General features: G+C 44.1%; 1 protein-coding gene and 1 pseudogene across 1 annotated transcript in view; one reads left to right on the forward strand and one right to left on the reverse strand.

Moving 5' to 3' along the window:
* Txndc16 (thioredoxin domain containing 16) overlaps positions 1 to 24,792 on the reverse strand; it is a 67,824-nt gene extending 43,032 nt beyond the window's left edge. Inside the window, exons 1-4 of the mRNA XM_051142927.1 lie at positions 24,525 to 24,792; positions 21,733 to 21,815; positions 17,495 to 17,568; positions 16,693 to 16,767 (exon numbers count right to left, since the gene is read on the reverse strand). Coding sequence (XP_050998884.1) covers positions 16,693 to 16,767; positions 17,495 to 17,568; positions 21,733 to 21,815; positions 24,525 to 24,684 — 392 coding nt within the window. The 5' untranslated portion in view covers positions 24,685 to 24,792. The remainder of the gene's footprint in view (positions 1 to 16,692; positions 16,768 to 17,494; positions 17,569 to 21,732; positions 21,816 to 24,524) is intronic.
* LOC127186894 (tubulin beta-5 chain-like) lies at positions 22,166 to 23,338 on the forward strand (annotated as a pseudogene).
* Positions 24,793 to 25,271: the final 479 nt, after the last annotated feature.

Consider the following 25,271-nt stretch of genomic DNA (forward strand, 5'->3'; position numbering starts at 1 on the left):
AAACACTGTGAATGTAACATTTATATAACTCCTGATTGTTCTGTGGTCCTTCTTGCTGTATGTCATTTATTGTGTATATGTGTAATAATATAAATGTGTATGTAAAAGTAAAAAAAAAAAAAGAAAAAAATTTTAATTCTTTATGCAACTCTGAAAAAAAAAGAAAAGAAAACACAACAGTAACACTTGTAAGAAACTCCCATCACAATCACCTCTGCAGACTCTAGCTGCACTCACTCACACCCTACTCTGAGCTAAGCCCGTACAGGTCCCTCATGCTTGGAGACAGGTGAGCCACCCATATATGACCTAGACACTATCTACATTTCCAGCTTCACTGTGTCCCCCCCACCCCCTCCCCCACCCACACCTGTGCACAGTCTGACACACTCCAGGCACACCTCAGAGCGGCTTGCTCCATCTGATACACCTGCTCCTGTTGCTCCTGACCTACACTTTGCTTATTCCGTCTCCTTGCTAACTCCTCGCTCTCACTGACATTACCTCTTTAGGGCAAGGTCACTGGTGCGGTATCCAAGAGAGTACAGAACATCATAGGTAACCAAACAGCTATTGAGATAACAAAGGAAAGAGCAAGACCTGCTTTATTCTGAGAAATGGATATTCAAATCGCTAGAGAGCCAAGTGTGACAGGCACGCACGCAAGCACACCCCAGTGGTGGCAAGAGGATTGTTGAGTGTGAGGTCACCCTGAACCACAAAGAAAGAAAAAGGTAAAAAAAAAATTGTAAAGCTTACTCATAACACATTTACTGAATTAAGGCACCAGGGACAAACTCAAAGCAGATGTGTCATGTCTAAAACAGTGACCTTTCTGCTCTGCAATAATTAACCGAGCACATTTCTTCTGTCTTATGAAGACAGGGTCTCACTCTGTAGTTGAGGCTGGTCCAGACCTACCGTGCTATGAAGTCCAAGGGGGCCTTCAGTTTACAGCAATGTTCCTGCCTCTTACTGACTCCCAAATACAGACTCAAGCATGAGCCAACGTATCCAGCTTCCTAACAAACACTATTCCTTCATCCAAGTGAGCCTTGTATTTGGTTGTCTATTTCTATATAGTTGTCCCCATAAATAAGAGTTTTCATTTAATCTCTATGTATATAATATATTTGTTATTAAGCTAATTAAAGGTTTTGGAAAGTTTTTCCAGGCCCACATACTTAAGTAGGTAAAGGTTGATTCAGATACTTGCAATAAGTTATTCAAATACAGCTTAAACTCACAGAAAAAAAAAAATCTTTCCCTTAAACAGCTATTTCTCAATGTTTGGGATTGAGAACCTCTTATAAACTTAAGTATTACTGATGTCCAATTTGTTTACATGTGTTATCCTACCAATAGCTGTCAAGACAGAAAAGGGACATTTTTAAATCTCTATTTTTAGAAAATAGGAACATCACTACACATTAGCATAACTTTTTATTTTAAAAAGTTTTCAGAGAAACAGTGGCACTGATTTACATTTTTACAAATCTCTTTAATATGAAACCAGGTCTGAATCTACATCCAATGTGCTGTGGTGCTTGATCTATAGTCCCTGGGGTAGCCTCTTATTTTGTATTTTCAGGGTATTTTCTGAGCAGTACTCACCATCTTAGGTTGTTTTGCATGCTTCATCCTCAACAACATCACTGAAGTACTGTGGCACTACACAGGAAGTAGGGTGGCACTACACAGGAAGTAGGGTGGCACTACACAGGAAGTACTGTGGCACTACACAGGAAGTACGGTGGCACTACACAGGGAGTAGAGTGGCACTACACAGGAAGTAGGGTGGCACTACACAGGAAGTACTGTGGCACTACACAGGAAGTAGGGTGGCACTACACAGGAAGTACTGTGGCACTACACAGGAAGTAGGGTGGCACTACACAGGGAGTAGGGTGGCACTACACAGGAAGTAGGGTGGCACTACACAGGAAGTAGGGTGGCACTACACAGGAAGTACTGTGGCACTACACAGGAAGTAGGGTGGCACTACACAGGGAGCAGGGTGGTACTACACAGGAAGTAGGGTGGCACTACACAGGAAGTACTGTGGCACTACACAGGAAGTAGGGTGGCACTACACAGGAAGTACTGTGGCACTACACAGGAAGTAGGGTGGCACTACACAGGGAGTAGGGTGGCACTACACAGGAAGTAGGGTGGCACTACACAGGAAGTAGGGTGGCACTACACAGGAAGTAGGGTGGCACTACACAGGAAGTACTGTGGCACTACACAGGAAGTAGGGTGGCACTACACAGGAAGTAGGGTGGCACTACACAGGAAGTAGGGTGGCACTACACAGGAAGTAGGGTGGCACTACACAGGAAGTAGCTCCAAGTAGGGTGGCTCCAGATCGCTTTGCCAGTTCCTGCTAGAGCAGAGATTCAAACCCACGTCTCCTGACAGTAACGAATGGGCATTCTGATGTCATCACCCATTATCTGGGGGGCTGGGGAAGAAAGGGTCTTGCTAGTTAGCCTAGGCTGGCCTCAAACTTGCAGGGATCCTCCTGCCTCAGTGTCAAGTGCTTAGATTACAAGCATTCACGACCACACCCAGCAATCATTGACCACCTTTACAACTGGGAAACCAAACAGGGAAAAGAATGACAGCTAAGGATGGGCTGGGGCAACCCAGACCTACATCTTTAGGCTAACATCCCAGAACTACCCCTGAAATACTCTGAAACCAGCTGAGTATCATTCAGTGTGCCTAAAAGGATCCCGTGTAAACCCTAGCTCAGAAACAATAGTCGTGGTAAACACAGGCCATGTTTCCACCGAAATGCTGACAGTACCACCTGCTTCCCCAACACTCTGCTACAAGCCTTAGCTAAATGACCTAGAGCCAGCGATATGAAGGCCCACGGACAGTGCAGAATTACTTTGAGCGGTGGTGGCAGTGATACTTCAAAGGCAACCACATATACAGTGTTGCTGAGCACCCCGATGCAGCCAGTGCAAACTTGCATCCAGCATGCAGCAGCAATGCAGGAGTCCTCCCCACATTAGCGGAGCTATAGCCCTGGACTGTATGACCTTTCAGTCTAGTTCTCTGGCCCTTCTAGAGAAATTGAGATATCCTATATCCACTGTTAATCGGTCGGTTCTTAGTTCAAACCCTGGTTTCAGGGTTTGAACTAAGAACCGTATGTAACGCACTCACTCTGTCTTGTGTAATTTTCATGGCGAATATCAGAGACAGGAGCGATCATTAACCCCATTTTAAAGACAAGGCTGTGGGGTTTAGAGAGGTTACACTGCCTAATGTCCCAAAGCTCATTAAGCAGTCATTATCCACGAGATAATAATAACCAAAACTAATGACATTCATAATCTAATGATCTCTGATTTTTCCCAATGGCTTCCTGACTTTATTATATTCCTTAATAGGCTGATTTCCAGATTACGAGCATGTCTAGGGAGCTCAAGGACCCACTGATTTGCCTGTCTGTGCTCCTTCACTTTAGTTCCAAAGAGAAAAGACAGAAATGGGTTAAGGGGAAAGTCTCTCAGGGTCTTCTCGCTCTCGTGATGCAGTGAGCTGGCCTGGGGGATTCTTTCTGCCCTCAGAAGCCTTCCCTTCCCTTGGTGATGCTCTTCCACAGGCTCTCCTACCAGAATTAACCATGGAGGTAAGACAGATGACCAGGACTGGTAAAACAAAAGAGCCAAGAGCCTGCTTTTCCCTTTTGTTACAGTGTAGCTCACTCATTCCTTTTTTAAAAATTATACTTCTGTCAGAATTCAAATTCTTTAAAAAAAAAAAAAAAAAACCAGCAGTGAAACAGCATATGCTAATTTATCATCCAAACCTCCCACAACAGGGAATAGGAAATAGATGATTATTTTTATGTGTGTGCAGTTTTCTTTGCCCATACTTTTTTGGGAAGTTGTTTTTTGTTTGTTTTTGAGATATGATTTAATAGGTAGCCCAAGAAAGCTTGGCCTTTACTATGTAGTCCACACTAGCTCAAAACAGCTCTCTGGTCTTCCGTTTCCAGCACACAGGGCGCAGAGACAGCAGAGCACAACACTTCTAAGAGATTACTGTCATCCAAACCACACGGCTGTGACTACCAGATCCACACAGAAAGTGATAGGTTGAAAACAAAATGCCACCAGTGAAACACAAAGCACAGACATGAGCCCCACTTATTCTCTCGTGCCTGCATGGTCTCCTGCCAGCTCTCTCCCTAGAAAACAATTAGGGCCCATGGTGAATGATTTCTTCTTCTTCCATATGCGGTAATTAAAGTGTGAGCTTCCCAAGCACGTGCCCATCATTGCACTGTGTGCTGAGCACCCACGAGATTTCAAACAGCACATTACACTCTCAGGTCACAGTTTGAAGATCTAACATTAACAACAAGTACCAGCTCCATGACACACATTCACATCCAAGACAAGCAACCTTTTATTCTAAATGTCCAATAAAAGCTCCCTCATCAGCTTTGGTATTTTTTTTTTCAGTAAATGTTTTAATGACACTTAAACATAAATTCAAAAACCCATATAACTGGTGTTACAAAGTATCTAATTTATAGATAATTAAGGTGAACATTATTCTAGATTTATATTTTTTTTTCAGATTTTATAACTTTATTCTTTCCCAGCTACATTTTTTATATTTTGAGAAAAAGTAATTTATCAAAAGTCTTGATAGTCTATTGACAAAGGAGCAGAGTTGAAGAAGAACTGTGAATCATTGCTTTTTGATCAAAACATTCTACATAACAAATAAAAATGCTTTGAAAAATAAGTAACAGCATGGATTACACATTTTTGAAGCAAATAAATACAAATATTCTTAAACACAATCTTTTGGCTCATGAGCAAGTGTTTTGAAAACAGTCTAAGAATAATCTATAAACATTTCCCGTCCTTAATTATAAGGATAAGCGGAACATCCTGACTAAAAATAACTGACAAGTTGGCTGAAATCAATATAATTCAGGGTGCCCATTAATCAGTTTTGCACACTACTAGAGTAGAAATGTAAACACCAACCCAGCTATACACTCTTCCACTTACAATAGTGAGCTCCCTACAAGACACACTGGTGCTACGGGTGGCACACAAGGTGGGAGTGACCAGCCTCTCTAAGAGCTGGAGCCCATGCCTGACACTGTTCAGGTAGCCGAGAACCTAAGACTAGAGAGGCCGGGAACCCAAAGGAAAACCAAGTACTGTTCTGCTAAAATGACTCCTAACACTAATCTGCCATATCCACAGATCAGTATCTTGCTCAGCCATCATCAGAGAAGCTTCCACCTACACGAGACAGGAACAAATATGGAGAACCAAAAGTGAACAGTGCTCAGAGACGGAGACCTCGGAACACCCAGTTCTTATTGGATGTCTCAATCAAATACCTCCCCTCAGACCTGAGGGGACTCTGAGGACGAGGTGGCCACCAAGGAAACAAGGTCTTCTAAACACAACAGAACGGACACACGTAAGAACTCACAGATACAGTAGAAGGTAGAAGGTCTACACAGAGCCAAGTCAGATGGGGTCTCTCTACACAGCTACTATCCATAGCCAAGAAGCTATCTCCAGTTGACAACTGCTAACTAGTATTTCTAATAGTCTCTCATGGGTACACAAACCACACTTAAGGGCAGGCCCCATGTCCAGCAGTGTATGGCCAAATCAAAATGAACTCAAGGTATTTGAAAAGATGTTTTGTCTCACAAAGCTTTGTCTGGCACTTTTTTTTTTTTTTTAAACATTAAATGTTGTCTTAGTCACTGTTTTATTGCTGTAAAGAGACACCATGATGGAGGCAACTCTTATAGAAGAAAGAATTTGACTGGGGCTTGCTTAGTATGAGAGGCTTAGCCCACTGCCATCATGCTGGGGAGCATGGCAGCATGCAGTGAGGTGGCAGAGGATGCAGCTGAGAGCTACGTCCTGATCCATAGGCAGAGAGATGGGGGAGGGAGGGAGGGAAGGCAGGAAGAAGGGGAAGAGGAGAAAGAGAGACAGGGACAGACACTGGTCTCATGTAGGCTTTTGAATCCTCAATGTCCACTCTTAGTGACTCACTTCCTCCAACAAGGCCACACCTCCTAACCCTTCTCTAATCCTTTCTAATAGCGCCACCCGCTGGTGACTAAACATTCAAATATATAAACCCATAGGAGCCATTTTTGCTCAAACCACCACACGGGTGCTCTGCGTGTATACAGCGGCTCTGATTTTGTGTTTTCCTGGGGTTTGTGTCTGTCTCTCTGCACATGTGTGTGTGTGCTTCTCAAGCTTTTTCTTTGTGTGTGTGTGTGTGTGTGTGTGTGTGTGTGTCTTAATTTTTTTCCTTTTTCTGTTTGTTTTTATCTATCCTTATTTATTTTTTATTTGCTTGTGTACTTTCTAAAGACAGAAAGAAGGTGTGGAGTTGTATGGGTGGAGAGTTGGGTAGGATATGGAAGATGAAAAAGGAGAAACTGATCGGAATAAATTGTATTAAAAACCTATTTTCAATTTTTAAAATTTTTGTAAATAGAAAAAGATCAATAAATTGTGGGTTGCCTATTTTCTATGCAGTAAAGTTCTAGGTTAGAAGAACACTATGACTGTGTGTCATATATCTACATGTCACATATGTCATATGTACATATGTCTCTTATGAATGTATCAGCCTAATAAGATGCTGGAAGAATGTGATTCCACACATATTTTATCCTATGGTATATACATCTAAACCTTGTAAATATATCAAGCATCAATAAAAGCATCTTTAAACAAAGAACAGGAAGAATACTGCTGCTCAATATGGCAGGACATAATTAGCATTAATAAGCCATGCTACTTTATTAATGGGTATAACATAATCCATTTTTTGGCCGTTTTTAAAACAGAAATTCCTTTAGGGTCAAAAACCAAAACTAAGAAAAGGTCAGTGGCCTCCTGCGGGGGGACAGATGTTTCAGGTCAGTGAAAAAGCTCTTCGCATGCTACAATGACTGACTCCATTATGCATTTGCTCAAATCCACAGACAACACGACATGGAGAATGACTCCTTTGTGGCTGTGGACGCTGGGTGAACATGATATGTCAGCAGGGCCGGGTGTACCTCAGCGTTTGCCTATAATGGGCCCTGGGTCAGACCCCCAAACCCACCAAGAGAAGAAAGTGTCTCTGCACCCTGACTCCCCATAACAAATAACGCGTCGCGCTGCTGGGAAACAGGAAACTTATGCACGTGTTGGAAGCAAGTGACACATGAGAGATCGTCCTGCTTCCCTTGTCTCTGTGCTATGAAACTAAAAATGCTCTTCAAAAGAAGAAATATCATTTTAAAACAAACAAAAATACCACTAATGGAGTACAGATACTTTAACAAATGGAAAAACAGCATATTCTAGGATGAAAAGATTCATTCTTAAGATGTCAACCGTCCCTAACATACCATAAATTTAATACTGGCAGAATTTAGATAGGGTTATGGAGGGGGAGAAATTGTACAATCTAATTTTAAATAGCATATGAAAACAAAATAAGCATGCAATTCTAAAAACAAAAATATGCTAAGGCCTAAACCTTTCAGATATATTATAAACTCAATAAATTAAAGCAGTGGTACTAGCAGAGACAAACCAGTGAGACATGGCTTGGAAATGGAGCTCAATGCCTACAAGGGTTTTGTGTAAACCACTGACACCTTAAATAATGAACAAAAATCCATTATTTCAGTTGTGTTGAGACATCTAAGTAGCCACCTGGGTCATACATGCCTCATACCATTTACTGTATCAAATTCCAAACAGTTTAATCTCAAATACTTTATATTCAATACTATATGTTTACACATCTTTACAGTATATAATTTTAAACATATTTATAACATAATTTTAAATATAAGTACTCTTAAATACAAAACAGAAACAATAATAGAAGAATTCCTCACAAACATAACAAACAGACCGTGGCAAAGCAGCAAAGGGAGCTCACTAAAGGAAGGGGAATGTCTTTACCAGAAGGTGCCGAAAAACTGCCCGACCATGTGCAGAATATGGCCCAGGCCAGCCCTGCACCTCATATACTCTGTCTGTGGTGGCGCTGCCTGTGACCCCAGAATAGGCTAACACAGAAGTAGAGAAAAAAGGATTAGCAGTTCAAGGTCACCCTTGGGCCAGCCTGGGATGCAGAACACCCACCTCCAAAAGGATCAAACCTTGGGGACCCTGGATTGGTAACTCATTTTAAAATGCAGTATCAAATATACAATCCATTAAAAAATATTATTAGTTTCAACTTCATTATCGTTTTGAAAAATATCTGCATTCTGAAAAAAAAAACTATTTTTAAAAAAAATAGTGGAAAAGCCACAAACTGGAAATATCTAACAAAACATGTATCTGATTAAAAAATGCCTCAATCTAAACATAAAACAATCCAATTTAAAGGTGGGTAAAATGTTTGGACAGCACACCCGGTAAGACAGCCACTCCGCCTCTGAGAAGACGTCCACAGGGAGATGCCACTACGCACAGCACTGCTGGCAAGGCCACAGGGGAACAGAAGCCCTCTCGCTGCAAACAGCATGGCCACTCGAGATGTCAGCTGGGCTGTTTCTTACAAATTTAACATTACGATAGACACGTGTTATGCTTATGTACTTACAAAGGGATGAACACATATCCACACCAAAAGCCTACGCACCAATGTTTATAGCAGCTTTATTCATAGTGATCATAACTTGAAAGTAACCAGTGTGCTCAGCAGGTGAAGGGGTAAAGGGAACGCGCCATCAAGCCGTGAAGGCATGTGATCACTCACATAAGTAGAAGTGGAAGGCTCTAATATGGAAAAGCTGCATGCCGTGTGATTTCGCCACGTGGCACTGTGCAATGAGCAAAGTTACAGGGTCGATAGAAGTATCAGATGTAAACCTGGTGCAATGGAAACTCCATGAGTAGCCGGAGCAAAGACTCCTAGGAACCGCGGAGACAGAGGCTGAAGCAGCCATCTTCTGTAACCAGGCAAGGCCTCAAGTGGAGGGTTTGGGACACCAGCCCAGCCACAGAACCTTCAACCTACAGTTTGTCCTGCCTGCACAGTGTGCTGGGACCAGAGCGCAGTCATAAAAGAGACCAGATAGACATCATCCAGCAAGTGATGGGAGCTGATGGCAAAGTACCACGGCCAAACACCAGGCAGAACTTAGGGAATTCTGCAGTGGAAGGAAGGGAGGGAGGGAGGGAGGGAGGGAGGACGCACAAGAGGGTCAGGGACACCACAAGATCATGGCGGTGCGTCAGTTGACCGTGGCTCACGGAGGCTGACAGAGGTCAGGGTGCCTGTAGAGGTCTGCACAGGGTCCCCCGTGTGTATGTTGTGGCAGGCAGCGGGAGCAGTGCGGGGCCTGTAGAGGTCTGCACAGGGTCCCCCGTGTGTATGTTGTGGCGGGCAGCGGGAGCAATGCGGGGCCTGTTCCTCCTACTGCGCCGCCTTGTCCAGCCTTGGTGTGATGGCATGTGCCTGCTCTTATTGTAGCTTGTTGGGTGTTTGGTTGATGTCCCTGAGAGGGGAGGCGGAAGTGGGGGTGTGGATCTGGGAGAGAAGGAAGGTGGGGTAAAGATCGGGGAACCTGCAGCCGAGATAACACATGAGAGAATAAAACTTAGTGTCAGCCGTGAAGAGGGACAGAGTTGCTGGAGCCATGAAACTGCTATGCATGGCGCTGCAACGGTGGAGGCACTCTGCACACCACGGAGTGAAGAGCCAGCTATGTTTAGTTGATACTGGTTCTCCGACCACATCAGGGTCACACAGGGTGTTATTAGGAAGGCCACGTGTGGAGAACGGAGACACGGAAAGTCTCTGCACTATCAGTTCAATATAGCTTCCTTATGGCTTTATGTGGAGGAATGCTGAATGGATGTAACAACTGTCAATAAAGCGCTGTTTAGCCAATCATCTGAGCAGGACAGGGAGTGGAGGGCGGGACCTCCTGGAGGAGAGAAAGGAGGATTGTCAGTTGGGAGGAGAGAGACAGTTGACTGCTGTGTAGGAGTCACAGTAGGGGAGAATGGCTGGAGAAGCATCTTAGCGACAGATGTTTGGGGTACAAGTATTATATATCAGTTTAGAGTAGTTTGTTTACCATAGTTTAGGAGAAGATTTGTATTAGTTTAGATTCTGCCCAGCGTTGTACTGGCAGCCTTGAAGTACACTTCAGGCTCCGTGTCTTTTATTAGCAATCTTAGGCTGAACCGATACATTTTTAATGTAACAGCTTTAAACACATTGTCAACTGGGAACCTCAGAGCAATGGCGTAAGGAAGACCACTGTCCAACATACAGCCCAAAGCCAAGAAGGAAAAGAAAAATTTGGCCACACATTCTTTAGAAGACCACAGCAGTGATTTTCAAGAGAAATTCTGGAATTCTGCTTCCTTTACATAAAATAAATGGCCTAGAAATCGAGCTTACGTGATCAGGAAATACTAGGCAATAGCTCAGTTCTGTTAAGATCACTATGCAAACGCAAAGCATGTGGCACAGGGATAGGCCACTTGCTGAGCACTGGGTATTTTAGACTGATGGTTTTAGCCCACAAAAACAGAATGGCGAATTGAATAGATGTATTCTTTTTCATGGCAATTTACAAGGTGCAGCCACGATATTTTGTTTAGTAACTTGGTATTTAAATGTCATTGTTGAAAAATGTTATGCAATATTGTATTCCAAAGTCTTTTTATTATATTCAAAGCAAAAATGAAGAAATTGCCTCTCTGGTTTTTTTGTTTGTTTGTTTTCATTTTTGAGACAGGGTTTCTCTATGTAGCCTTGGCTGTCCTGGAGTAACTTTGTAGACCAGGCTGGCCTCGAACTTACAATGATCAGCCTGCCTCTGCCTCCCGAGTGCTGGGATAAAAGGCATGCACCACCATGCGTGGCTGAAATTGCCTCTCTGGTTTCTACTTCTTGACTTTCTTTCCTCCATTTTCCCCTTTCAGTGCTTCTGCCCTAAATGTCCCCAGGATGACCTATGCCCACAATGCCTAGCTGTGCTTGTCAGGGACTTTAGTTCTTGCAGCTGCCTCAGAATGCTAAGGGAGTGTCACCATCTGTAAATGGCGAGCACTTCTTCCTTGTCCACTGCAGGTGGTGACCAGATTGATCTGGGCAGGATGAAACGGGCAGGAAGAAAAAGAAATCAAGCATTAAACTAAGTTTGTAGTTTTGCTGACTGACTGAATTAACTGTAGCTAAGCCCAGTTATTTTCATATTCTAAGCATTAAAAAGAAAACCACTTCTTTTTTCTACTTCCCTAGATTACACACTGGCCACAGAGCAGGTTCTCTATGTGCTGAAAGTGATCGGGTTTTCTGTTGGTTAATCAGGATAATAAGCAAAACTCAGTCATGATGGAGACTTAAATTAGGGCTGGACACTCAGTAGTAAAAGGTTGCTTATGTGGGGCTGGAGAGATGGCTCAGCGGTTAAGAGCACTGACTGCTCTTCCAGAGGACCCTGGTTCAATCCCCAGCATCACATGGTGGCCCACTACCATCTGTAACTCCAAGATCTGACAACTTCATATAGATATACATTCAGGCAAAAACACAAATGCACATAAAAATAAATTATTAAAAAAAAAAGTTGCTTAGGCAAGTCTGGCTCTGGGTTCAATCCCTACATGCTGGCAAGTGGGCAAGAGAATTAAGAAAATAATTTTATTCACCTACTCTGACATAAAGACAGACACTGACTCCACAATGTACGTGATTGTTTCTAACAATCAATAGCCAGATCCACATTGTGCAGACACAAGCAATCTTCTCCCAAAGGGTTCCTCAAGGCCTCTTCTATGGCCTGGGGAGGCAGAGGTAACAAGCAAGTGCAAGGAGTAGCTCAAAATGTACAAAAGAAAAAATTAACAGTAGCTTTTACCAAGGACTACTGACAACAACTTCTTAGCAAAAGCACCTAGAAGGTGCCTTAGCCAAAGTCTGGGCTAAGGAGGCCTAAAAAATGCAGGTGTACATATAAATAGTAGTATATGGCCCAACAGGCTATATTTAGGAATATTTATGTACGTATAAATACATATATGCATGCAATAACAATTAGTAAGAAATTGGGGTACCATGAATTTGAAGGAGATTGTGGGGGGGGGCTATGTGGGAGGAGGAAGGGCAAGGAAAGGGGAAAATGTTGTAATTAAATTATAATATCAAAAATAAGCAACTGAAAAAAACAAGGCACGCAGGCACTGAATACAGCTGTACATATTAAGCACAGCTAGTCTAAAGCAAGTTCTTTAACTGTGGCTACCTGAACATGAGGGTCATGAAAACTCTGCCAAGAATAAAAGGTTTCTGAAAGCTAACAAAAATTAATTCGAAACCAACACACAACAAACACAGATGCTTCTGGGAGTGCTCGCTCACTGCCTCACTGGGGATGCTTACCACCTCATCGGGGGTGCTCGCCGTCTCACTGGGGTGCTTCTGCCTCACTAGGGGTGCTCGCTGCCTCACTGGGGTGCTCCTGCCTCACTAGGGGTGCTCGCCGCCTCACTGGGGCACTCCTGCCTCACTAGGGGTGCTCGCCGCCTCACTGGGGTGCTCCTGCCTCACTGGGGTGCTCCTGCCTCACTGGGGTGCTCGCCGCCTCACTGGGGTGCTCCTGCCTCACTAGGGGTGCTCGCCACCTCACTGGGGTGCTCCTGCCTCACTAGGGGTGCTCGCCACCTCACTGGGGGTGCTCACCATTCCACTGGGGTGCTTACCGCCTCACTGGGGGTGCTCACCGCCTCACTGGGGGTGCTCACTGCCTCTAGGGGTGCCACCACCCCACTGGGGTGCTCACCTTTTCACTCTGCACTAAGACTGTGAGCACTCCAGGTGATGGCAATGCATGCTGCCTGAACCACCTAGGGCATACTCGAACTGTACATATCACATAGCTACAACCTGTAGTGTTTTTATTGAGCATATGAAGTTCTTACAGAAACATGGTTTAACGATAGAAAACAAAGATTTTTAATGTATTTTCACTGTCATTCTTCAGCATATATCAAATTAGCATATCTTTGGAAGATAATGTATGAAAACATTTAATTAAAAAAATATTGCTTGAATTGGATTGCCAAGTTTCACTTTTTAAAAATCCCTAAATAAAATTTAACTTGGGGTTAGGAAAACTTTTCTAGTAATCTCTGAAATGTCCCTAAACATCCTTCTGCCATTTTGTGCACTCAGCGCAAAAGACCGATGCCCCCCTGGAGCCGCCCTGTGAGCTCCCCGTGAGGAACCCTGCCCCCCTATGAGCTCCCCGTGAGGAACCCTGCCCCCCTGGAGCCGCCCGTGAGCTCCCCGTGAGGAACCCTGCTTCACATCTTACGCTCCAGCAGAACCACCCTCCCCACATCATTCCCAAGTGCACATCGTCACACCTCTGCCCGCTTTCCTCTTCCCCGGGAACATACTCTCAAAGTTTACCCATCGGCCTCGTCCTTCAGGAGGCCCATTCAGTAAATATCCGCTCTCGCTGGAGGTGACTTTTCCGTCCCTATCAGCTATCAGCCCTGGGGCGTACGCGCTTCTAGTATTACACTTACCACATAGTGACTTCTACACCTACCTCCTCCAGTGTGCTCTGCATCCTCAGTGCCTAACAGGAGTCTGGCATGTGAGCAAATCACATGTGGAATCTGTGCTCACCGCTACCACAACAGCCGAGCACCAGCAATGTCCTCGGCCAGCACTTCAGGTAAGCAGATCCTCGGCACCCACAGCCTCTCCTGACCTAGGGCCCCGCTGTCTCAAACACCTGGCCGCGAGGTTGTCTAGTGTGGACCCACTCTGAAATCAGGTGTCAAGCCTGGATTCATACTTTAAGGAAAGGCAAACTTAGTGCCCCCTATCCCTTAAACAATCAAGTCTTTTTCTTTCACCCCCCATTTCCAGGTTCAAGATACCTACTGCAGGGAGGGTACCCCAGCAGAACTGGAAATTTCCTGAGAACAGTAGCATGTCCTCTACTTTGCCTTTTTGTTGAACCGCATGTGACCCCTTCTTCACAAGGCCATCTTTCGAGAGGCGGCTTTGGGTACTATTCGATGTCCACAGCTGGAAATTCTATAGAATCAAAGTATACGGGGGCCTCTCTAGGGGACATAGAGAGATGGGAGCCAATGGGCCAGGGTTCTTTCTAAAGTGAGAAAAAAACTGAAATTGACCATGGTAATGGTTGTGTATATCAGTAAATAAACTAAAAACTCCAGAATTCTAGACTTTAAATAAATTGAACAGTGCATGAATTATATCTCAATAAACTACTTTCTAAAAAGAAAAAGGCCTTAGGGGGCCTGTCCTGGCTACGTCCACGTCAATCTAACACAAGCTAGTGTTATCTGAAAGGAAGAGATGTCAACTGAGAAAAGGACAATATGTGCAGTAAACTTCAAACCCCTACCCAGATCTAGCCAATGACAGGACATTCTCCACAGTTGAGTGGAGAGTGGGGTCTGACTTTCACACGAACTCTGGTGCCCCATATTTGACCACGTCCCCTGGATGGGGAGGCCTGGTGGCACTCAGATGAAGGATAGCAGGCTACCAAGAAGAGACTTGATACCCTATGAGCATATACAGGGGGAGGAGGTCCCCCTCAGTCACAGGCATAGGGGAGGGGTGTAGGGGGAAAGCAGGAGGGAGGGAGGAATGGGAGGATACAAGAAATGGGATAACAATTGAGATGTAATATGAATAAATTAATATTTTTAAAAAAGAGAGAGAAAAGGCCTAAGCTCCAGCTGTAGGGCATTGTCTTAAAGAGTGATCAGTGGGGAGCAAGCCACGAGGAGCAAGCCACGGGGAGCAAGCCATGGGGAGCAAGCCACGGGGAGCAAGCCATGGGGAGCAAGCCATGGGGAGCAAGCCAGGAAGCAAAACTCGTCCACCTGTGGCCTCTGATCAGCTCCAGCCTCCAGGTTCCACCCTGTTTCCATTCCTGTCCTGACTTCCTTTGATGATGAACTGCAATATGAAAAGTGCAAGCCAAGCCCTGTCCTCCTCAATTTGGTTTTTGGTCATGGTGTTTTGTCACAGCTAATAGTAACCCTAACAGGGCTCATGGCTGTCAGAAATTTCCAGAACCTTTCCTATTTCATATTTGAATACATTATTAGGACAGAGCAATTAAATGTCTCTTTGAACAGTGATATTCACAACTTAGCACCTATAAGTTTTCAATTTCCTATATCTTAAATTTCACCTAGTTTTTCAGGTAAGAAAGAAACAGGAAGTGGGAAGCCAAAGAGAAAAAAATGTTGGCAAGTGCCTTAAGGGGCAGTAGACCTATATAATTGAAATATATATATATATATATATATATATATTTTTTTTTTTTTTTTTTTTTTTCCAGAGCTGAGGACCGAACCCAGGGCCTTGTGCTTGCTAGGCAAGTGCTCTACCACTGAGCTAAATCCCCAACCCCTATATATATTTTTTTTAAAGTCAGCGGTAGACTACAGGAACAAAGCCCAGGTAAGCCTGAATCCCAAGCCTGGATGTTCCCCGGAGGGAACTGAGGTCATCCTCAGTAAACACTCCCGTGACTCTCTGTGCACTGACCAAGCAAGCACACAACTATAAACCCTGGAAAAATCAGGCTAGTGTGAGAAGGAAACAAAGCACATTAAAAATCCAAGGGAACATAGCAAAGCTGAGCATCTAAGTGCAACCACCCACCACCTGGCATGAGTGTCCCCTGAGATGCACATGACACCCACCTCCAAAGTGGTGGAATTCAGAGGTGGGACTCTGAGGGAAGATTAGATCATGAAAGTAGACCCATGATGGCTGAGATTAATAGCCTTGTAACAGACCCCTCCAGACCCTAACACAACTAACTCCACGATGGAAGTGCCAGTCAGGCCATAAAACTCAGCAGTGCACAGACAGCACCGCCTGCCAAAATGAAAAGAGAGACCTAATCCATCGAAGTCCACAGGTCTGGGAACGTCCCTAATGTACTGACCTTGCTTTCTGCCTTCTGTGGTTCGGCTTCTGGCTGACTGTTCTTGTTAACTGAAGTCTGTCAACCCAGAATGTGATTTTTGTGCTTTAAAGCTCACCCCAGAAAGGTTTGGTGCTACACCAGGATCCCAAACACCCAGTGTAGACACTGGCCAGCTAATACAGGATTTTCTAGCAGTCTTCTCTAGAGGATGGCCCGCAACAGCCTCACCAAAGCAAGCTCAGATATCTAGGCTCCTTCTGCTATGAGAGGACATGAGAGGGCACAGCCTTCCATGAGGAGCAGAACCTCACCTGACACCAAATCTGCCAATAGTCTAACACTGGACTCCCAGCCTCCAAAGCTGTGAAAAATAAAATTCCACGTTCCACGCCACCTCACCTGTGGATTTCACCTTAGCAACCCAGACAAACTAAGGCATCTATCAAGCACTCACTGAACTGACAAGCCAAAAGAATATACATATGGCCGTCGATCGGGTCCAGCTAAGAGAGCTACTTTCATACGAAGCACGTATCCCTGTGTTCCTTGTCCCTGAAAAAAAATTTGGATCTTCGATATGAGATGATAAACCAGTGATATGCATGAAATGTTGAAACTCTAAATATCTCCAAGGTGGTTCCCAAAAGTGAAGTCGCCGATCAACAGACAAATGAACAAACAGGCCCTGTACTCACAAGAGAGCGTGTGCAACAATGGCGTCCACATCAAACAGGGTGTCCGTGGGGAATTCTCTGAGCAGTATGTTGCCTCTGGAAAAAGTTTTAAGAACAAGTTATACAGGTATCTCCTTAAGCTACAAGCTGCTTGCCTATCTAGCACATTAAATTCCTTGATGCAATAGCCTGTGCCTTATCGGTGTACTCTATACACCTCCAGAGTGCTGGTAGATAACATATGCAAATATATACTGTGTATGCACTCAAAGAAGTATGGGAAAAATTTAGGACCTATACTTGGCAAAAAGTACTGGGAAACAAGCATCCCAACGAGACTTCCCACTAACCTGTCCATCGCACCCAGGTCTCCACATTGGCTTGGGAAAGAAAGAAAGAAAAGTCTCCTGAGCAAACAGGCTCTCTCTACTCCCCAGGCCACATCTCCAGGACTTGAAAGTGTATGGAACTCCTCAGAAGATAACTGACTCAAGGGCAGAGGAACCAGCAGAGCCCTCAGGAAGAAAAGGATTCCCAAAGTGGAGCTGGCAGAGCCACTCAGAACACTGCTCTGCACTTCTTACCAGATAATCTGAGCGGGAATTCACAGAAGCGCCTCAGGCAGTACTCAACTCCCTTGCTTTTGTAAAGAAGGAAATTAAATCTCAAAATGGCAAATCTACTCCTTAGACTTTCTACTAAACTTTGAAAGATCTCACTAAAGGCCACAGTGTTCCAGTTTAGTGATGCATTATGCATGTCCTCTTACGTAGTCTAAAACTGTTGCTTTGTGTTAGTGTGTCCCATTCCAAAGAGAATTTACCTGAATAAATACGCTTTCATCAAACCCTCTTCTTTCCCACAGTATCTTGATGCTTCTCCTTTGACACAATTAACCTTTAAGAAAATTACATTTAAGGTTTAAGGTGTGTATCACAGGGTCAAACAACGAGAATTAGACACTGCTGCCCATTTCCAGGTTAAATTCTGTGTCTGACTTTTTCTGACTTACGTTTTCACTGCTCACTCACACGCTTAAGGAAACCAGAAAGAAACAGTTCTCACAGCTAGAAGTGATTATTTAATTTTCTGCAAGTTTATATTTAACTCAATTTTGCAAAAACACCAGGAGGTAAAAAGTAAAACAGGAAGGAAATGCTTAAGGCAAGATAAACAACCATGAAAGAAAACCAAAAAGCAGAGGCTGAGGGTGGCGTGGATACTCAACAGAAAGACTGAAGTTAAGCTGGGTCCATGAAAGGGTCAGTGCCTGAGCACAGTGCGGCAGCTCTGCTGGTTTTCTAACCCGAGTCCATCAACCCCTTTACTTGCACTAACTGAACCTTGCTTTGAAAAAAACAGTGTCCTATTAGAAAGCTTTTTTAGCCTCACAGCAGCAGGTGAGGATGACCACAGGGGACACATGACTTTGGCAGATGTCACTGCATGGGAATTCAATGACAGGTTCTGAAAAGGAGCCTGACAGCTTATCTGTCAATAAGAACGTAGAATACCAGTGGCAACCACAAGCACAGGCACCTTCACACTGTTTGCTAAAACAGTGTAACAGAAAGAATAAGCCAGCGTCCACACCGAGCCCAGGCTGCTCACAACCCAGGTGCACGTGGGGGTAACATCTGAGACCTGTCAGGAGGCAGTGAGCCATGTACAGGCTGAGGACGTAGGCCTAGAGGGCAGCCATGAAGACCTGGAGGCTGATCACGAGTGCAGAAAGAAAACTATGAAGAGTGTGCACACACATCACCACATGGAAGAAAGCCACGAAGGAAGCATGCACACTTGCAGCTAGGGAGACGAATGGCCACCATGTAACTAACCAAAACAAAGGCTGGAGAGGAACTTGTTCTGCTCTGAATACTTGCCTTGGTGGAGTAGGGTTGTTGTTGTTGTTGTTGTTTTAATTTATTTATGCAGAATTTGGGGAAACAGAATGAAAGCTGTGGAACATCATTTTTTAAAAAAAGTATGAAAGGGGAACTGACAGGACAGACATAAGGAACCGAAAGCTAGAGTCAAGTCAACTATAATGAAGAGAGCTCTAGTGCACATAGGTTTTAATTTTAAACCCAAGCTATAGGACTGCTCGATGTTATGACAAGAGATCCACGCACTCGCTCGCCATAGTCTGGAGAATACCATTATCTCAATCACTGGAGATACAGTTAAGTCCAAATCAGAAACTTTGAAGTTACACTTTAAAAGTATAAACATTAAATAATTAATATGTGAAGCTAAATACAATGCATATAAACAGTAAATACAGAAGACAGCTGAGCATCTGAGATAGATAACGAAACCAGGTTCCTCTGAGGTGGTGACACTGGTGCCAAGAACTGAAGGGAAACATATATAAATATATAAATGTGTGGATGGAGTAAAAATTATCTGCAAGGGTCCTGTGGTAATGGCATCTGTGTGCTTCAGGAGCAGAGACAAGGCAAAAGACAGAAAGGGAGTCACAGACGAGGCAGTCTCCATGACGCTCAGGGTTTTGATGTATTGCAACTGCCTCTGTGTAACGGGACACATCTGACCACACACAGAAAGAGAAGTCTGTCGTGGGACGACAGTGAAAGGAGCAGGCCTTTCCAGGACGGCACTGTGGTCCCTCGGTGACATGATGACAAGCAGAGTAAGAGCGATGCGAGAGTAGCTGGGCTTGAAAAGGTTTAAAAATAAAAGCTAGTGACCGATGGACTGGTTAGGAGAGAAAGAAAATTCAAAGACCACTAAAGGGCTGTTTGTTTGTTTGTTTGTTTATTTTAAACCCAACTTTAAACACTGTGACAAAAACTTTATTCTGGTTATCGTTTGTATATCTTTTTCCTTAATTCACCTTAATGTTGTGTGAAGCCTTTTCTTCAAGACAGGGTTTCTCTGTGTAGCCTTGGCTGTTGTCCTGGAGTCACTTTGTAGACCAGGCTGGCCTCGAACTCACATCGATCCACCTGCCTCTGCCTCCCAAGTGCTGGGATTAAAGGCGTGCGCCACCACGCCCAGCTTTAGACTCATTTTTAAACGTTGAACTTGGTTACTTTCCCCAGGTTGAGAATATTTATCTTAACTGGAACATTCAGTCCACTCACATTTTAGCACCATGGTGGAGTGGCTATGGGCTAATGGTTGCCGAGAGAGCACTCAGGAGCAGCCCTTCTCTTCAGTGGTATAACTACCAGTAACATGGTTCACTAGATAACCCGGGTCATCATCACTCAAGCAACCCTAATTAAACTCAGTGGTCTTACACACTCCAAAAAGACATTTATATTTTGGTGTTTTTTTCACCTACCTGTCTGATCAACCCTAACATTTTGGGACACTCTCAAATGCTACTCTTCCTTAACACCACTGTGACTTGTAGCTCAACACGTAGGAAAAAGCCTTCATATCCCTTACATGGGACTGGATTGGTACATCCCTTATTATAATGAATACATTCTTCTACCTACTAACATGATCTGTGGATGTGATGTGATTCCCATATTTATGGTATATCCTTCCCAAAGAGGGTAGAACTCTGTCATCTAAACACACTCAACACAGGGCTCTGTCATCTAAACACACTCAACACAGGGCTCTGTCATCTAAACACACTCAACACAGGGCTCTGTCATCTAAACACACTCAACACAGGGCTCTGTCATCTAAACACACTCAACACAGGGCTCTGTCATCTAGACACTCAACACAGGGCTCTGTCATCTAAAGACACTCAACACAGGGCTCTGTCATCTAAAGACACTCAACACAGGGCTCTGTCATCTAAAGACACTCAACACAGGGCTCTGTCATCTAAAGACACTCAACACAGGGCTCTGTCATCTAAAGACATCTTCTCTTGGGATTTCTCAGTGCTCTTGACCATAAAACCAAAACGTCAGCTAATTACAGTGACAGCCTAAACACAGACCCTAATATTCTCTTACAGTTGCTAGATACACAGTTCTAGGCTCTTTTCTGTCTGTTACTAGAAAAACAGCATGGCCATGCTTTTCAGTATCGTGTGCATTTTCTATTTCATTTCTAAAGTTTATTTCTATTCTATGTCCATGAGTGTCTGTATCTATGTGTATGTGTAGCAGATGTGTGCCTGGTGACAGCAGAGGCCGGAAGAAGGCCTCAGAGTCCCTGGAACTGGTGTTACAAATTGTTGTGAGCTGCCATGCAGGTGTTGGGAACTAAACTCGGTCCTCTGCAAGGGCAACTGGAGCTACAAGCCACTAAGCATCACTAACCCATAACTTACACATTTTAGTTTGAATCTTTCCTAAAGTTCACAAGAGATAAGTGCTGATGTAACATTCTTTTCCTGCCTAGGAAGTGTGCCTGCTTACAAGACGGACAATAGCCATCTCCAGGAGAAGGGTGGAAGCCAAGCGAGGAATGAATAAATGTGTGCACAAAGCCAGTAGACACTAATGTGAAAGCGCTACAGCCATTTGGGCGACTTCTCATGTAAAGTCTTACATGTTACTTAATCCAATACATGTATAAATTGTCCATAGAACTCCATGGCAAATTTGAACATTTTTGGAAAAAGAAATGTTAATCTTCAAATTGACTTGCTTATTCTAAAAATGTCCCAAACTACAGCATAAACAATTATAGACAGAAAAGATGGGCAAAAAATTTTTAATTACCTTCATTTTGTTCCTTCCATATATACAAATAGAAATTTAATAAACAGCTGAATTGTGGCTGTCGTGAAATATTTATAAGACAAAGGAGAACAAAACCCCACCACCGGCTTGAAAATACCCTGGAACAACAGGCTGTGAAATGCAGTTATATTCTCACAGCTGAGGGATTTAACCAGCTTCTTTCCTCTCTATGCACTGCTGCACAATCATCTGATGATATCTTTCTGTGCTTCTACTTAAACTTAGGTAAGAAACCAAGAACACACACACACACACACACACACACGTTTTCCTTAGTTCTGAAAAAGGTCTGAAGCTAACATGTTTTCAGATCTGCAGTCACAGCATTGTAAATGTCTGTCACCAATATTTTATCACCGTAAGTACATGCTTATGTTACCTTTGCAACTGAAACCCCATAGTCCTGGAGAGGTCTAATGGCTTCTTCTAGTTCTTCGAGAAACACAGAATTACTTAGATAACCTAAAACAAGAAAGGCGGGATGAATAGTTGTGAATTCGCCCTTTTAAAAGATGAACATTTAAAATTAAAGGTAAAAATCTGAGCACAAAAATTTTATTATTCGGTAACTAGCCTTCAAAACAACTAAGTAAACATATTTCCCTGTTGCTTATTTTTATTTCTATTATCATAGTATGGTTTAATTTTATAAGTTACTTTAAACACTTTTTAAAGTATTTGTTTAAAATAAGTAAATAAATACATTTGTGTCATGCTGCTAGCAGGAGAGCCACTGGCCCAGCGCAGATGCCAAGAGGGAGGCTGTGCAGATGCAGGCAGGCCAGTGTGAGAACCAGAGCAGTAATGAGCCGGCTGGAGGCTGTGTGGGCGGCTCAGCGCTGCAGCCGGAGAAGATCTGTGTCCACCACAATGAGTCATCCGGTCAGAAGCATGTGCCCAGCGCTGCCCTGGTGGACTTGGAGCCAGGCACCATGGACAATGAGAGGTCTAGGCCTCTGGGGCAGCTCTTCCAGCCTGACAACTTTATCTCCTGTGGGAACAACTGGGCCACGGACCACTGTGAAGGAGTGCACTGCAACTGCCTGCACGGCTTCCAGCTCATGCCCTCACTGGGTGGTGGCACAGGCTCAGGCAAGGGCATGCTGCTCGTCGGCAAGATCCGAGAGGAGTACCCCTACGATACATGAACACCTTCAATGTCATGCGGTCACCCAAGGCCTCAGACACCGTGGTGGAGCCCTGCAGTGCCACACGGTTGGTGCACTAGCTGGTGGAGAACATGGTGAGACCTAATGATTTGACAATGACCAGGAAGTCCTCTACCGCATCTGCTTTCACAGGCTCCACCCACCCATGGGGACCTTAACCTGGGATCTGCAAACATGAGCAGTGTCACGTCCTCCCCTCACCCTGGACAGCCCCACGCCACCCTGTGCTAGCTGGCCATTAATACAGCGCCTTTCCCACACCTGCACTTCTTCAAGCCTGGCTTCACCCACCTCACAGCACAGCGCAGTCAGGACCTGACAGTATCTCAGCTCACACAGCAGAAGTTCAAAGCCAAGAACATGACGGCCACCTGTAACCCAGGCCACGGCTGCTACCTGACTGTCACCACCATCTTCTGGGGCCCCACGTCCATGAAGGAGGTGGACAGGCAGACGCTGGCCATCCAGAACAAGAATGGCGGCTACTTTATGGAGTGGATTCCCAACAACGTGAAGGTGGCCATGTATGACATCCTGTCACAGGGCCTAAAAGATGGCCCCCACCTTCGTTGGCAACAGTTCTGCCATCCAGGAGCTACTCAACTGCATCTGTGAGCAGTTCTCGGCAGCAAGGCCTTTGTGCACTGGTTCATAGGTGAGGGCATGGATGATAAGGAGTTTAGTGAGGCTGAGAGTGGCATGAATGACTGGTGCCAAAGTTCAAGAACACCACAGTCAACAAAGGTGCAGAGGCTACTGAAGCTGAGGGAAGCCTTACGATGCTGCAGGACACACTTGCTCTTTTCCCAGCCCTGATCGTGTGGCAATGGTGCTCTGGTCTAAGTACTTAGACTCCACTCAAATCAAACACACCATGCTGTTCCCCAGCTTATCTGTACCAGAGCTCTTTCCTTTAACAGAGAGCTGGACAGTCCACCAGACCAGAGTAACACTGAAAGCAAAGTAGGGAGCCATGAAGGGCTAAAGCAAGCAACCACAGTCTGTTAAGTGCACAACCATCAGACTTAGCAGGGGAGTTAGAATCCTTGGCGATAAAAACTAAAGCTGCTACAGGGTTACCCTAGTACAATATGCAATATGGAACTTTGTGACATTCCATTCATAATAAAATGCTAAGCCTATTTTTTTTAATGTTTAAATCTAATGTGGTATTATTCCTCCAAATTTAATACCATACACACAGTATACTTACACACACACACACACACACATACAAACTTTCAAATTGACTGAAAATACCAAATCACAAATATAATTAAAGAATGACAAACGGGCGTGGTGGCACACACCTTTAATCCCAGCACTGAGGAGGCAGAGACAGGTGGATCTCTGTGAGTTAGAGGCTAGCCTGGTCTACAATGAGAGTCCAGACCTGTCTTTTGAGACCCTGTCTCCAAAAAAAAAAAAAGAAAGAAAGAAAAGACAAGACAAAAATGAGTAGAGATGTGAATTCATTTTGGTAATTCCAATACAACTGTACTGTTACTGGCATGAGGACTTGAATGAAACATCACAACTATGTTCAACAGTCATGTTAATTAACTCATGTTAATTAATGACATAGCTAACTCAGAATATAAAATGTTAAGCTAAATCACCGCTAAAACTACGTATCCAGTTTTTATAAAGCTGCCAAAACAGCTACATGGTAAAGGAAAGAATAAGAAAGCATATTCCAGCATATTCCAGCAACGACTGCACAAGTTTCCAATGACATGTCGTACACCCTGAACTAGTGTTTTCTATGAAGCAAGCATGTGCATCAGCCCATCTAATCCCCACACTAAATTTAGAAGGCAATCACCACGGCATCACAGCAGATGCGGCAGGAAACAGAGGAAAGCACGGATGCTCTGGATTCAGGTCACAGACGCAGCGTTACAGCACACACAGTTACAGGCAACACGAAGCTCCCACTGAGTGCACTGACTACTACGGTGAAATAAGTATCACAAGAGTCACATAAGGAAGAGATACTTACCAACCTGACAAAAATAAGCTAGTGAGGCTTTTCCCGGCTGCAGGGTGCTGAAATACTGCTGAGGGCTCAGTTCGGGGAGAGAGTCTTCAGTTGACTCATAAAGACTGCACATCAAAACCAACGCAACCCCAGCTCTAACCGCGCTGAAGCCAAAAGACATGATGAGCTGCAGCTGGGCATGTGTGCCAGCCAGGAGGCCTGTCTGTCTTCCTCACGGCTGCGTCCTACTGCCTGGAGCAACACCTGGCATGGAGAGGCAGACCAACAAAGTTCTGTAAGATGAATTTGTTAAATAAAGCAAGTTAAATAAAGTCCGCTATGGGTTGACTACCTATTAAATCTCCCACAGGAGATCTACTCATATTATTCAAAAACATTCATTTGAACGATGACCGGTTAAACCACTACATTACTTGATTTTGCTAAAACTTTATTTCCTTCTAGTGAGAAAAAAAAAATCTGAGGGAATGACGAGTAAGAACACGAGTTGATAACGCGTTTGTTTCACTTTGTATTTTCACAGCGCTGGGGACTGTGTAGTTTAAGGAAGTACCGTATCACAAAGATAATTACATTCTCAGGCCTCGCAGAGGGCTGGGTGTGTGGTGGTGGTGGTGATCATTGTGTGTTTTCTGTTTGGTGTTTTGAGACAAGGTTCTAGTTTGAAGGCCCAGATCCCATCAAATTCATAACAACAGTCATTCAATAGTAAACTAGGCTTAATTTTTGGTTTTGGTTTTGGTTCTT

This window comes from Acomys russatus, chromosome 3 (genome assembly GCF_903995435.1).
Source record: "Acomys russatus chromosome 3, mAcoRus1.1, whole genome shotgun sequence".
NCBI lineage: Eukaryota > Metazoa > Chordata > Mammalia > Rodentia > Muridae > Acomys > Acomys russatus.